The 16,499-nt window shown below is 42.6% G+C and overlaps 1 protein-coding gene across 1 annotated transcript in view; it reads right to left on the minus strand.

The window, feature by feature from the left end:
- Window positions 1-6,970: 6,970 nt before the first annotated feature.
- Window positions 6,971-16,499, minus strand: part of DNAJC5B (DnaJ heat shock protein family (Hsp40) member C5 beta) — a 37,322-nt gene continuing 27,793 nt past the window's right edge. Inside the window, exons 4-5 of the mRNA XM_070392332.1 lie at window positions 15,198-15,369; window positions 6,971-7,065 (exon numbers count right to left, since the gene is read on the minus strand). Coding sequence (XP_070248433.1) covers window positions 6,971-7,065; window positions 15,198-15,369 — 267 coding nt within the window. The remainder of the gene's footprint in view (window positions 7,066-15,197; window positions 15,370-16,499) is intronic.

Raw genomic sequence — 16,499 nt, forward strand, 5'->3', positions numbered from 1 at the left:
ACTTTCCACCTCCTTTCAAATCCTTTAGTTTGGGAAAAGGGATGTGCTGAGGAGAAGCAGAAGCTAAGCAGGGAAATGAATCCTTTTTCTCTTCTATTAAAACTTTATCTTTTGACATGTGTCTTTCAGGTAATTTTTTTGTGGCTAGAAATTAATTTCCTAATATGCTATATATTGTGTTTACAAATAAATTCCATCCTAAATACAATAAACTTTATTTCTAAAAATATATATTTTTTTATTGATTTCAGAGAGGAAGGGAGAGAGTCAGAAGCATCAATGATGAGAGAGAATCATTGATCGGCTGCCTCCTGCACACCCCCTACTAGGGATCGAGCCCGAAACCCAGGCATCTGCTCTTGACCAGAACCCAGGACCCTTCAGTCCTCAGGCCAACACTCTATCCACTGTGACAAACCAGCTAGGGCACAATAAACTTTTTAAATGAAGGCATTTTACATAGAACTGTTATGCTAATAAGTTAATATGTCAACAATATTTTTATTGTCTGATGGCTTTCATTTGTTACTTTTAAACCTAGATTAGCTTTAAAATGCTACTTTCTGCAATTATAATAAATACCCCTGAAAAATGACAGTTTAGTAAATAGTTAACATATATATGTACAAATAGATAAAAACTTTAAATGTTGGAATTTCATTACTGAAGTAAAAATCTGTCCTAAAATTTTCCCCAATTCTTCTTCACCAGGAAAAATGAAACTTTGACAGAAATGAATTTGGACATCTCAGGAGTGGAGATACTTGGATACCAGAGCAGATTACTCAGAAGTAAAGGGAAAACCCCTCACAAGGTAAGATCCCTTCTTTCGGGCCCTGGGAACAAAGATGTGTCTGGTGGGCTCTCAGGCATTAGAGAAGCTGATAACTGGATTTTCAACTATTAGAAAGCTCAGTTGACAGCCCAGTGGTGAGCAGAATGTGTTAACATCTGTCCTGTAACTGCTGATATATGATTCTAGGAATTTAGTTTTGCTTCTTGAGGACAGCCCTGGAACAGCATGAAAATTCCAAAAAGTGGTATCACACTTCTACCCATTTATCTAGCACCGAAGATGTTTAAGTCTCCTTTTGGAAAAAAGCTTTTCTCAGAAATATACTATTTCTGAGAAAATTAATCAATTAATTAACAGGTACTTATTAGTTTTCTACTTTGTTTTTAGCACCGTGCAAAATACAGATGTAAGATGTAGTTCTGGAAATCAATGCTAATTTGAGCCATCTACAATTTGGAAATGGATGTGTTTAATAGAAACTGGTTATCCAAATAGGTATAATCTAAATTTTTGGTGCTTCATAGTCTAGAACTGCTCAGGGACAATATGAAGATTAATGTGACTTAGCTGGGTAGGAGGGCTGCAGACTGGAAAGGGGGCTTTTGGAGAGCAGGAGGAGGTTTCTCTGCTTGGAGGACTGGTACCCTGGAAATGGACATTTGTCTTTATATCAGTGAGAAGGGAGGGCAGGGTGCTGAACTTTAAAAAAACAACTCTGTAATTGGATCAGAGCTTTGATTGGGTGCTGAGCTAACATTTAATTTTCGAATTAATTTCATGCAAGCTTCCCTTAAAAACTAAGGATTCTGGCAGCTTTTGTGTTCTAGCAGTAGGGACTTCTCTATTCTATGACACAGGTTAACTTAGTCGTTTTATAAAATGTCCCTGACTGTCTATCCTATGTCAGGCACTGTTTTAAGTACTGAGGATTCAACAGGACACAAAACAGACAAAAATCTTTGCCCTTGTGGTGTGGGAGACAGACAATAATCAAGATAAAATGTTGGTGGAAGGTACTAAGGAGAAAAAAATAGAGAAGAATGGGTGAGGTGGGGTGTTATAATTCTAAGCAGGGTGGTCCAGGAAAGCCTATGGAGAGTGACATTTAAGAAAAAGTCTGGGGAAGTCTCCATGCTCTAAGTACATTACATTTCTAAATTAATCTAACTCTGACTCAGAGCTGCAGTTAAACACTGTAGCGAGAAATTAACCTCAGCCAGGTTTTGAGAGTCCCTCCCATCCTTTGGTTGTAGGGGTTCATCAGAGGGTTATGTCTCTATCCTCCAAGTGAGTTTCAAGCCCCTAATCTTGCCTCAGTCTGTTGTTTTTCGTGTGTGGTTTTTTTCCTGAGGTCTCAGTGTCCAACTGGACCTGGAGGAGCCAGATGTTGGCACAGGAATCTTTCATTTGACTGCAAGGCCATGGCTTAATTTTGTCACCCAGGCATCCAAGTGTTACCTCATCATAGAGGCTCTCCCCTGTAGAGACACAAGTGTGGGCTACTCTGGGAACACACACACACCCGCCAAAACTCCCAAACCCATCTTTAATCTAGAGGCCGTTCATGATGAGGGTATTTCTCTTCCTCAAATATCAGTACACACCTTTCTAATAGACCTTCTAACAAACCAAGCTCCCAAACAAGAGACTGCGTATTGTTTTCCAGGTGTCTGGCTACCTTTTTTTAAAACCTCTAACGCTGTGGTAACAAGAGAGTGACTTTTAAAGATGAAACTCACTAGTAGAACCCTTATTCCTTTGACTCTGCTAAAGCACTAAAGATAAAAAAAACAACAATAATGTTTCAATAAATTACCTTTCTATACATTCAAATAATGAATGTGGTCATTATAAATTATTTCTATTGGTCAGTACACTCAGAGAATTGTTTGAAAAGTAATTTTGTTCTTGCTTTCCCTATTAGCATTGTGATTATTTGTGCTTGAAGTTAGGGGGGGAAAGACATTTCTTTAAGAATATTCCATTACCCAGACTATTTCCAATCTCTTCCTCCCCCACCAGTTGTGTTATATTTATAATAGTTCGGTTTATCTAAAAGACCAGTAAATGCCTTTGAGACAGCATGGAGAGACCTAGAGAGTATCATGCTCAGTGAAATTAGTCAAAGAAAGACAAGTATCACATGATCTCACTCATATGTGGAATCTAAGTAACAAAATAAACTGATGAATGTAATGGATCCAGAGACATGGAAGCATGGAACAGAGTGTGGAATCTCAGAGGGAAGGTGGGGGAGGATGGATGAGTGGGAGGTAATCAACCAAGGACCTTGTATGCATATATGTATGGCCCATGGACACAGGCAATGGAGTGGTGAGGGCCTGGGGCAGGGGGTCGGGGCGGGCTGCAGGAGGTCAATGGGGGGGGGTGGGGAAGGGGATATATGTAATAGTTTCAACAATAAAGAATTATTAAAAATAAATAAATAAAAGACCAGTAAATGTTAAGGTGGAGAGTTGACAGTGGTGAGCAGAGAGATTAGGAGATAAAAAAGAGAAATGTTTAGGGGACAATGGGGGGGATAAAGACACATTTGTAATACCTTAATCCAGCGTTTCTCAACCTGTGGGTTGAGACCCCTTTGGCGGTTGAATGACCCTTTCACAGGGGTCGCCTAAGACCATCCTGCATATCAGATATTTACATTACGATTCATAACAGTGGCAACATTACAGTTATGAAGTAGCAACGAAAATAATTTTATGGTTGGGTCACAACATGAGGAACTGTATTTAAAGGGCCAGAAGGTTGAGAACCAATAAAAAATAAAAAGAGAAATGAAGGTCAAATGGAAAAAAGGTAGAAATGGGAGAAGGAGAGGGACAGGGAAGGGGATAGAGTACTGAGAAATGGGGAGGAGAAGGGGCAAGGAGACAAAGAAGAAACAAGTGAGGAGCACTGATCCATTACTAAACTTCTGAAGGTCAGAAGTTTGACAGTGTCACTGGGCTAAAATCAAGGTGGTAACAGGGTTGTGTTTCTTTCTGGAGGCTCTAGAGGAGGATCCATTTCCTTGACTTTTTCAGCTTTTAGAGCTGCCTGTATACCTTGACTCATGGCCCCATCCTCTTTCCCCTTGAAATCATATCTCTGACCATTCTCTGATCTTCAAGTGCATTTTTTTGACCACTCCTCTATAGTCACCTCTCTCCCTCTCCATAGCCAGGAAAGGATCTCCATTTTTAAGGACCCATGAGATTAGATTGAGCCTGCTTTCATAACCCAGGATAATCACCCCACCTCAAGGTTCTTAATAATCACATTTGCAAGGTTCTTTTTACCATGAGAGGTGATATATTCACAGGTTCTGGGAATTAGGACATGCGTATTTTGGGAGGCCATTATTGTGCCTACCACAGAGATCATGTAGCCTTCACTGGAACTCTCTGTAGGTCAGATGATCTTGTATATCCAGGCTAGGCCATACCAACTGTGTTTTAGCCTGCATGTCATTTGAAATGTAGAAATAGAATGTCATTTATTCTCAAAGAATTAAGAAATGCATATTTTGGTGAAGAAAAAATGCATATTTTTATTATGTTCTAATGTAAGACAGCAAAAATAAATGGATGAACTATAAAACTTCATATGAAATCCCCTAGTCAGGTAGCCTGGAGACCAGGATTAGGTAGTGAGCCACTAAAGTGGGTGGTTCATTTGACCCTGCATGAACCAGGGCCATGCAACCGTTGCTGAGGATCATGGTCAGCCTATCCCTTCTTTCCTCGATGTTTCTCTGCTAAGATGTTTGTGGATTCAGAATAACTGCTGGTGATTCCAGATGGCAGCTGTTGCCCCTTGACTCCCAAAAGATGTTTAAGTGGCCCCTCCTCAGATTAAGAGTTGATGATCCTTGTGTCTGTAGCTAAGGGACATTCTGTGTAATTCATTTCCTCATTCATAGGTATTCATGTGCTTGCATTTGCCACACATCATTGTAACTAGAAACTAGCCTTTGTGAGAAATATTGGTCAGGACCCCTTTAGGAATTTAATTTCACTGTTTGATTCTGATTCTGATTCATGCCCTTTTCTCATCTTAACCATTCTTGTACCAGCTCCCTGGGCAAGCTGGGAGTGGAAGTAAAAAACTCCGTGTGAGAGAGAAAAATGAGGTCTGAGAGAGAAAGAGAAGCCGAGCTTTGTTATGTGCAGGCCTGGTGCATGAAACTCATGCACTCAGGGGGTCCCTCAGTCCGGCCTGCTCCCTCTCGCAGTCCGGGAGCCCTCAGGGAATGTCCAGCTGACAGCTGGCCTAAGCCATCAGTCGGATACCCTTAGCACTGCCGCGGAGGCGGGAGAGGCTCCCACCACCACTGCTGCACTCACCAGCCATGAGCCTGGCTTCTGGCTGAGCAGCACTCCCCCTGTGGGAGCACACTGACCACCAGGGGGCAGCATCTGCCCCCTGGTTGTCAGTGCACATCATAGCAACTGGTCATTCCACCATTTGGTCGATTTGCATATTAGCCTTTTATTATATAGGATAGGCTTGACCTTTGCAGTCCTCAGGAAGAAAATGTAATGACTCAAATTATCCACAGGTAGAGCTATTTATCTCAGAGTTCTGAGCTCATCACTTGGGCTGTTAGTATTTGGTATGTTCATAGGTCTTGTTGAGTGAGAGTTTATATATAGAAGAAATTCACATCACATTTTCCTATGAGTACCAACATATACAAATTTATGCAAGATCACCTTATATTTGTTAAACACTTGACTTGTCAGAGTTCTTTAGCCTCACCTCTATCATCTGGTCTTATGAAGATGACAGCAAATATGAAAACAGAGTCATAGGGAGGTTAGCTATATTATTCTCATCTCACTTGATCAAAGGGATAGTTTATTAGAAATGAGATTAGAAAGTTTCTTTACTTTCAAGCCAGGGCCCTTTCTACTTGATTATGTTGATTTTTTTAAAAAATTCCAGTAACTCAAGAGTTAGAGCAGAGTTTTATTGACATCAGAACTGTAAGAGGTATCACACCAATTCTCACAATGTATATTTAACCTTAATTAACTGTTATTTGGTGGTAGGGGAATAAGAAACAGGAAAAAAAGACATTTCATAATATCATATAAAAACACAACAAGATTTTGAAAATGCAATGTCATAGAAAGATCTAAGAAAGTCCTTGAAAAGCAAACACTTTTGCTGCTGTACTGTTCAGAAATAGTACATAATGAATATCTGGATCAAGTAAGTAAATGTTAAGATGACCTCTAAGTTTAAATGTTTTACATGCACAGAGATAAACATTTTCTCATCAATATAATATAATCCCACCAAAAATGGGATAAGTGATATGCCTTTAAATGTAGGCTATAGAATTTAGAATTCTACCCTTTACCTCATGTGTTGTTGTTTTTCTTTAGTTTATCTAACCTAGGCCAGTTATGCAGAAATAATTTTTACATAAAAATGATCAACACATTGTTTGGGACTGGCTTGAGCTCATAATGATTTTCCAGATCATTTATAACATTGAACCAGGTTGGAGTTTTGTTTTTGTTTTTATGCCAGTCTAAAAGTACACACAAAACCTGTTTCTTCCTGGTTTTATTTGTCAGTTTTCAACAAATTAAAATTTTAAATCTTTCAAAAATGTACTTTAAAATAATATGGTTTGTCTTTTTTACCTAATAATTTCTTTCTGCCTCTTTAAATATTTCTCTAGCCATATTGAATATCGACAGGGGTAAAACCTCCACACATGAAAAATTCCTCCTAAGTTCTCATACATATTTTGCTGATATTTATGGCAAATGTGAATATTGCATTTAGCTAAATAGATGAAAAGTGGCCTTTGTTTCAGAATATTGTTTTAGTCTGTAAGGAGTGAGGTCTGGCTCCCATAAAGGGCAGGCTCCTAAAGCCTGTCCCGTGCCACTGCTTTACCTCATGCAAGGAGCATCAAACAACTCTTCACGTCTTTATTCATTGAAATGGAATGTTTCGTTAGGAATTCTACTCAAAGAGTAAGTCTGCATACTGAGAAAGTTGTGTTGGGAAAGTTATCTTTCCCTAACCTAAAAATAAAATACAAGTGTGGAAAAGTTCACAGCATTTCATGCCCCCTGTCCTCTCCCCATGACCACCTGGAGGCATGGTTGAACCAAGAGGAGGTACTGCAGACCCTCAATGGGCTCAATATTAAGAGTCTGTGCAATAACTTCGAGGTCCTTCTCTGATTAGCTGTGTTTTCTCATTTGCATTTGTAGGCTGAAGAACAACTGGAAAGTCCAAATCTAAAAATAAACAAAGCAAAACAATAAATATCCTCTTATCATGCTATGTTTTCTTTAATGGGGCAAGTGGTGGATATTTTTGTTGAAATGATGATTGGCAAATCAATTCAACTCGTAAGATATTGAGGATGGTTATCATTTAAAGGACTTCAGAAGGGAGGAGACACTGTCCTTACTCTTCTATGAGTTCTATCAATCATAGAAATATAAAACCAAAGCACTGAACCCAGCTTTCAGTTTGAGGCAATTGCTGAACTTGGTTTAGTTTTTACCATCTTATGGGAATGAGGATAGACCCACTACATATCATATAGACTATAATATATATATATATATATATATATATATATATATATATATACATATATATATATATATATATATATATATATAATGAAAAATGCCCCCTAGAGTTGTGCAGTGCACAATAGCATATAAGGCTCTCGTCGGGAGAGAGGCCAAAACCCAGAGTTTGCTTAGATAAAGAGTCTAATAGGAAGCTCCCTACATAAAGCCAATACTCAAAATGGTTATGTGCTCTGTAAATCTCCATACCTCTAAATCTGCAAGGAAATTTGTTAGTCTTGAGTTGTGTTGAGACATTTACTACATTTGCTGTTCAGCATTCACCACGTTTATAAACCAGAAAAAGGGCACCAAGGAAGATATTAAATTCTTCCTCTTTTTCACTGATCCTCACTTCCCTTCCTACTCCCTCTATATGCAAAAAAAAAAAAAAAGTCTCCACCTAAACCTCACACCTTATACAAAAGTGAACTCAAAATGGGAATAGATCTAAATGTTAAACATAAAACTTTTAGAAAACAATGAAGAAAATCATGATATAGGCTTAGGCTAAGAGTTCTTAGACATGACATCAAAAGCATAATCCATTAAAAACATTAATAAATTTTTCATCAAAATTTTTTCTCTGCAAAGCAGCAGGAAAAAAACACACAAACCCAATATGTAGCTATAACATTTTTGTAAAACAAACAAAACCCCCTATAGTTACACAAAATTTTTTTTAAGTTGTGATCCTTGAGGAGCTGGTGCCAGGAGGTTTATATAAACTTGCCTTTCTTTGACTCTGTACCTCCCTGTGGTGGTTAAATTTTTATGAGTATGTCTTACTTTTCATACAAACCTTCCCATCATTGGTAGCTTTCAAATGAGGTTGGGCCTCAGTCTGCTAGAAAAATTGTGGGGAGATGAGGGTTGACACCTTGGACTCCTTCCAATTCTAAAATCTTAGGATTTTATGATTAGATCCAACATAGGATAATAAAAAATCCTCTAAGTGAGAATATGTTTGCTATATTTTATTCTATTTCAGAATCACCAAAATAAAATAAGCAGAGCTCCAATGTCTTACAAGTGCCTTCTAATGGACTCAAATCTTTTTTTTTTTTTTTTTTTTTTTTTATAATAATTTTTATTTCTTAAAGTATTACAAAGAGTGTTACATATGTCTCCTTTTTCCCCCCCATGACATTCCCTCGGCCCCTACCCCCCGCCCCCCCCGTCCCGTGTCTTGTGTCCATTGGTTAATCTTATATGCATGCATATAGGTCCTTCAGTTGGTCTCTTAATCCCCCCCGCAACCCTCCCCAGGCTCCCCATTGTAGTTTAACATTCTGTTCAATGTTGCTCTGCTTCTGTATCTACACCTGTTCATCAGTCCATACTGGTCCCCTTTATTTGTCCCAGCCTCACTGGAGCAGTCTCAACCTCACCAGGGCCGTCAGAGCCTCACCAGGGCCGTTTCAACCTCACCGGGGTCGTCCCTACCTCACGGGGGCCGTTTCAACCTCACCGGGGTTGTCCCTACCACGCCGGGGCCGTTTCGACCTGACTGGGGTCGTCCCTACCTCACGGGGGCCGTTTCAACCTGACCGGGGTTGTCCCTACCACGCCGGGGCCGTTTCGACCTGACTGGGGTCGTCCCTACCTCACGGGGGCTGTTTCAACCTCACCGGGGTCGTCCCTACCTCACGGGGGCCGTTTCAACCTGACCGGGGTTGTCCCTACCACGCCGGGGCCGTTTCGACCTGACTGGGGTCGTCCCTACCTCACGGGGGCCGTTTCAACCTCACCGGGGTTGTCCCTACCACACCGGGGCTGTTTCAACCTGACTGGAGTTGTCCCTACCACACCGGGGCCGTTTCAACCTGACTGGGGTCGTCCCTACCTCACGGGGGCCGTTTCAACCTGACCGGGGTTGTCCCTACCACGCCGGGGCCGTTTCGACCTGACTGGGGTCGTCCCTACCTCGCGGGGGCTGTTTCAACCTCACTGGGGTCGTCCCTACCTCACGGGGGCCGTTTCAACCTGACTGGGGTTGTCCCTACCACGCCGGGGCCGTTTCGACCTGACTGGGGTCGTCCCTACCTCACGGGGGCTGTTTCAACCTCACCGGGGTCGTCCCTACCTCACGGGGGCCGTTTCAACCTGACCGGGGTTGTCCCTACCACGCCGGGGCCGTTTCGACCTGACTGGGGTCGTCCCTACCTCACGGGGGCCGTTTCAACCTCACCGGGGTTGTCCCTACCACACCGGGGCTGTTTCAACCTGACTGGAGTTGTCCCTACCACACCGGGGCCGTTTCAACCTGACTGGGGTCGTCCCTACCTCACGGGGGCCGTTTCAACCTGACCGGGGTTGTCCCTACCACGCCGGGGCCGTTTCGACCTGACTGGGGTCGTCCCTACCTCGCGGGGGCTGTTTCAACCTCACTGGGGTCGTCCCTACCTCACGGGGGCCGTTTCAACCTGACTGGGGTTGTCCCTACCACGCCGGGGCCGTTTCGACCTGACTGGGGTCGTCCCTACCTCACGGGGGCCGTTTCAACCTCACCGGGGTCGTCCCTACCACACCGGGGCCGTTTCGACCTGACTGGGGTCGTCCCTACCTCACGGGGGCTGTTTCAACCTGACCGGGGTTGTCCCTACCACGCCGGGGCCGTTTCGACCTGACTGGGGTCGTCCCTACCTCACGGGGGCCGTTTCAACCTGACCGGGGTTGTCCCTACCACGCCGGGGCCGTTTCAACCTGACTGGGGTTGTCCCTACCACGCCGGGGCCGTTTCGACCTGACTGGGGTCGTCCCTACCTCACGGGGGCCGTTTCAACCTCACCGGGGTCGTCCCTACCACACCGGGGCCGTTTCGACCTGACTGGGGTCGTCCCTACCTCACGGGGGCTGTTTCAACCTCACCGGGGTTGTCCCTACCACGCCGGGGCCGTTTCAACCTGACTGGGGTCGTCCCTACCTCACGGGGGCCGTTTCAACCTGACCGGGGTTGTCCCTACCACGCCGGGGCCGTTTCGACCTGACTGGGGTCGTCCCTACCTCGCGGGGGCTGTTTCAACCTCACTGGGGTCGTCCCTACCTCACGGGGGCCGTTTCAACCTGACTGGGGTTGTCCCTACCACGCCGGGGCCGTTTCGACCTGACTGGGGTCGTCCCTACCTCACGGGGGCCGTTTCAACCTCACCGGGGTCGTCCCTACCACACCGGGGCCGTTTCGACCTGACTGGGGTCGTCCCTACCTCACGGGGGCCGTTTCAACCTCACCGGGGTTGATGGACTCAAATCTTGATGTATGCTGCTTATCATTCGTCACGAGTAACTTGATATCCAAGTGACTAGTAGCTACTTTCAAGTGCCGTTTCGTAAACAACTTTAAGTGGGTCTTCTTTTGCAGAGCGGAAGAGACCATAATCCATTAATAGGATCAGAGTCCAGAAAGTATAGTCTTCACATGGAATCTTCGTTTACATCCTCACAAGCCTTAAATTGCACTAATTTTACCAGTAAACTACATTAAGTCTTTGAATTAGTGGAATAAAAGTGTGAAACTAACTAATGCACTTCACTTCAAATAAGGCATAAATTCTCATAATGAAATGTTAGACTGAGGAGCAGTGGTGGTGGATTTACTGCAGCTAATGAAAGTTAAGCTTCAGGGACCCTAGAAATATGTTCACATTTTTTGTAGATTTGCAAAAGTAAAATGTTTTAATCATAACAAAACACTGTCTCTTTCCACTTTACTTTTCCTCCATCATGCTTTTCTTCTTGATGAGTGGCAACAGAGGGGCTATGGACATTTTGGAGATTCGGTTAAGGGGAGATATAGTTGGGGATAGGTTTCCTTTGGGTTTAGTGAGGTATGATTTTGTGGTTTGCAGCAACTCTGTGTATAATTATTGGTAGCCATACTGGCATAGGGATGGCTTTAGGGATAAGCTTGTAACTCAGTATGCCAATCCACTTGTTGAGGGGGCACGAAGATTCACACCAGAGGTGGTGTCACACAATATCAATGTGTCGGTGGGCTCTGATCCTGGTAGTATTGGGTGATGGAGGGGAAACAAGGTTTGAAATGTGCAGTCAGAAAATGGTGTGTGGAAAATTTTTTCCAAATTTTATGTTATATATGAAATCAACTAATTTTCGCAGATTTGACAACAATCCCTAAAAATTTAGACATTAGCAATAATGAGTTGCAAAACTGTAACTTTTCTCATCTACAATCATAAAAACAAATTGATCAAACATGCTAGAAGAAAGAATTATTTTTCTATTCTTGTTACAGAAAATGATATTATGAAAGTATTGTTCAATGAAGAGGCATGCAAAGAATATGCACCCAGACAGCATAGGGTAAAAGTATTATAGAGATGTGCCAGGCACTTAATTAAACTATTGCTGTTTTTCTAGATTTTGTGATATTTATGTTATCTGTCAGTTTTTTAAAATATATTTTATTGATTTTTTACAGAGAGGAAGGGAGAGAGATAGTTAGAAACATCGATGAGAGAGAAATATCGAACAGCTGCCTCCTGCACACCCCCTACTGGGGATGTGCCCGCAACCAAGGTACATGCCCTTGACCGGAATCGAACCTGGAACCTTTCAGTTCGCAGGCCAACACTCTATCCACTGAGCCAAATCAGCCAGGCCTATCTGTCAGTTTTTAAGCTTTGCAGTTTGTTGTGATTTCTTCTTCTCATTCTAAATAAATATTTACTTTCTGAATTTAATTTTGCGTTCTTTTTCATAAAAAGGACTGTCCCCAAATTGTATAAGTTTAAAGCCCTACAAAACCTGGATTAATTCTGCATTGGAGCTATTAAGTATTTAGGAATGGAATAAAGCTTTTTCCTCCTGTCTAAATCTTCTTTGGGAGGGTGCTCTATTTTATTCGTCAGTTTATTTTGTTCATTATATTCCACTTATAAGTGAGATCATGTGATACTTAGTAATACAGTAAAATGAGATCATAATTTACTTAGTCTAGAATCTGACCTCTGCAATGGAATTGGTAGCTCTGGGGGGCATCAGAACTGAGAACAGTGAGAGACACATAGATTTATCACCAGTCACCCTGCAGGAAGGAAACCTGGGTGGAATTTGGCACCAAGGATGAATTTCTGTTCCAGAAAAGAAATCTGCAAAGAAGGTCCGCTGAAATGACCTTTGGAACTTAGATCTAATTTAAAAGAGGAAAAACTTTGCCTTGGCTGGTGTGTTCAGTAGTGAGAGCACCAGCCCACGCACCACCAAAGATTCGTAGGTTTCATTCCTGGTCAAGGGCATGTACTTGGGTTGCAGATTCCATCCCCAGCCCCAGTCAGAATTTTAAAAATTAAAAGAGGAAAAACTTTGAGGCTTTTCAAAGACATGTGGACACTGGATTTGTGATATCTAAGTTCAATTCACCTAGTTTCGGGTTCCACAGCATAAAAGACAAGTTAAAGTTGCTCTTTACAGTGGATGATGATGACAGTGCTCTCTTCCTATCCTCTGTCAGTGAGTGAGTACTGGGTAGGATTGATGGATATTATGGGAGGGCCTCTGAACAATGGGACCAGAGACCTCTGACATGATCTTTCAACATTTTACCTGCCTCAAAGAGCAGTTGGGATTAATACACTGGGCTCATCATTCTTAAACAAGCTGTGCCAAGGCCATTCACTGGCCCTTTTCTGAAGAGGAGTTTGCATATATGTATCTCTTTTTAACCCATGTATGAGTAATACTGCTTGCTTGTGCTTTTTGGTATTTATGCCTCCATTAAAAGACTTGTTCTTTTATATCCCAAATAAGGCAAAGGAAACTTAGGATCACATTTCACCTTGGGCCCATACTTTGACTCCAGGGGCAGTAATAAAAAATTGTAATAGCAACCCCCATTTGCTGGACTGGTCACCCAGCGGTCCCCATAAGGAGGGGTCACAGGTTACAGGGAAATCCCTTCCATCCTCTCTGACCCCCCCCCCCAATCCTAAAATGGTGTGAGACTAAGCATGATTCACATGATTCAAGACTCCTTCCTTGAAGCTGGAGTCAGGGTGGATAGTAACTAGATCAGCCATGGGCAAACTATGGCCCGCAGGCCGGATCCAGCCCGTTTGAAATGAATAAAACTAAAAAAAAAAAAAAGACCGTACCCTTTTATGTAATGATGTTTACTTTGAATTTATATTAGTTCACACAAACACTCCATCCATGCTTTTGTTCCGGCCCTCCGGTCCAGTTTAAAAACCCATTGTGGCCCTTGAGTCAAAAAGTTTGCCCACCCCTGAACTAGATACTACTTAGCATCACATTTGATTGGGAATAAAAGATGCATACAAGCCTTTAAGCAGTCTGCTGCTTGATGTCATGGAATTTGTTTCATTGTGATGAAAAGAAGCAGAGGATGGCCCTAACTGGTTTGGCTCAGTGGATAGAGCGTCGGCCTGTGGACTCAAGGGTCCCAGGTTCGATTCCAGTCAAGGGCATGTACCTTGGTTGCGGGCACGTACCCAGTGGGGGGTGTGCAGAAGGCAGCTGATCGATGTTTCTAACTCTCTATCCCTAACCCTTCCTCTCTGTAAAAAATCAATAAAATATATTTAAAAAAAAAAAAAGAATCAGAGTATGGTGCAGTCCAAAGTGCACCATTCCCAATTTCAACAGTTCTGACAACACTGGGCCACTGTCTGAATTACCAAGTAATTCTCTTATTTGGCTGTCCAGGGGTCTTTGTGATTTAGTGATAGTCCATAATTCAGAATAATGATGCATTCTACAGGAGAAAATGACAGTAGAATTATGGCTACAAGATAAAGGACAATGGCAGGTTTGACTCCAGCTTGTTTAAACAAAATCATTTTTCAGAGAATGTGAAATATTTCTGGTGTTGTAAATTCTGTGAGATTTTATCATTTGCTACATTTTTTCCTTATCATTTCTGGGCAAAGTGAACTTGAATAATCAAGTAATATTTCATGGATATATACATATATAGACATGTGGGGGTGGTTTAACAAAGGAAATAGCCCTGTTTACATAGGATAATATTCTTGATGCTGGTTTAGGGCAAGCTCTAAAGTGTAGGTTTGGAAGGAAGCTACCTTTCCCGGGAAAAAAGACTATGCTCCCCCAAATCTACCCAAAACTCATTATAAAATAATCAAAAAGAAGAGAAGTGACAGGTTGCTGACTTTTCTTGATGTCCATTCCCTTCTATTTGAATAAAGATCCTAAAGAAACAGGCTGAAATGCTTCTTCTGGGAGAAATTTCTACCTTGGTTCTCCTACCCCTGGGCACTCCCAATCCTCCCTGAACCCAGAGCTCACACTCTTGTAATAAGACCATGAATTATACTACCTTTGCATATTGTACTAGATCAGCATATTTCATGATTTCTTTCTAATGGTGTCAGGCTCTGTTTTTCTCTGTTGCTGCTAAAAGTAACTATTCTTTCATCCTCTGCAAAAGAAGTACCAAAGCTGACAGTCTATGGCAGTGGTTCTCAACCTTCCTAATGCCACGACCCTTTAATACAGTTCCTCATGTTGTGGTGACCCCCAATTTCATTGTTACAAATTGAACATAATTAAAGCATAGTGATTAATTACAAAAACAATATGTAATTATATATGTGTTTTCCGATGGTCTTAGGCGACCCCTGTGAAAGGGTCGTTCGACCCCCAGGTTGAGAACCGCTGGTCTATGGGGTTCTCCCAACTTGGTTGATGAATTTCTCTCACTTTTGTGATGACCATCACCATGGGACCTGGTGCTTGGCCAGGCCTATGAAGGGACACCCACTACCTCTGCTCTCAACTTACGCTACCTTTTTCCATGTCAGTCTTGATCTGCTCCTCAAGATCCTCTGGGGACACATAGAAGTCCTCTTCGGGCTCCGATGATTTGGGCCGGCAGCGTCCACAGCAGCAGTTGCAACAACAGCATAGACAGCAGCAAAAATAGCAGCCGGTCAAGAGGCCGATAATGACAAACAGGGTCTAGGAGAAACAGGAAAAGCAAAACAGGGGTGAGAGGTAGTGGGGTATGTGAGAACTCCAGAAATCAAGTGTGTACTCATGTACCTCCAGAGACCTGAAGACATTGATGTTTACCCTGCACTCTCATCTTTATTGCATGCAATTTTTTTAGTTCCCTTGGAAACAAATTCCACATAGAGGTTTGCCTAGTAAATGTCTTGTAGCCAAAGTAATGATGCATGACATTTTCTTCTTTATTCTTAAGTTATGGTGATCATTATTAAGAGTAAACCAAACAAAACAAACCCAACCAACCGACAAGCAAAAAATCTATAGGTCTCATGATCTAACCAAGAGGACAGAATCATTCTCACCAGAGGAGCTATTGATAGCTTCCCCTCCCCCACCCACATTCCTCTTAGTCTCTGCAGACTTTCTCTCCTCAGTATATCTTACCCTCTCCCCTGTCTCTATCCTGCCTGGCAGGGCTTTAGAACAGGTCCTGTTACCTCTGTTTTGGATGTTTAAGTAACATCGTAACTGGCTTCCCTGCCTCCTAATCCACCCTATGCGTTGCTGCTGGAGCTTCCTGAAATATATATAATCTCATGAACCCATGCAGCTACTCTCTGCCTCTCAGATAAGGCTGGAGCTTCTTGTTATGGTCATCTGGCCTTTGCCAACCCTTCTCCTGCACCAGCCTGACCTGTTCCTGCCATGGCTTTGCTCTCCCTGTGGAATTGTCTGCCTAGATGTACCCACCTAGCCATGTAACAATTACCCACTCCGTGTTTCAGAGTCATCTCAAAGATCCTCTCCCTGACATGTTTTCTGACCTCCCCCCCTTTATACTCCATACAGACTTCCACCACAGTGTTGCTTAAGTGGTTTACACATCTTTGAATCAGAATGCACATTTTTATCTAATAAAAGGAACAAAGAGGATAAAGATCACTGTGTGTGTCTGCAATTCTTCAGTGACTTAAGGTGGAATCTCTTAGGTTGAGGAACCTCACCTGCCCCATCCTGGCTTCCCAGCCCAGCACTCCATCTGACTCTGGCCCCAGTTGTGGGGTGGCTTGGAGTGAGGGAGCTTTAGTTAAACCCTCACACCTACCATCTTTTTGCTCTAAATACTCTACATTTTCATA

The sequence above is a fragment of the Myotis yumanensis genome, unplaced genomic scaffold (assembly GCF_028538775.1).
Source record: "Myotis yumanensis isolate MYYU_CA2020_CCGP unplaced genomic scaffold, mMyoYum1.0.hap1 SCAF_15, whole genome shotgun sequence".
Classification (NCBI taxonomy): Eukaryota; Metazoa; Chordata; class Mammalia; order Chiroptera; family Vespertilionidae; genus Myotis; species Myotis yumanensis.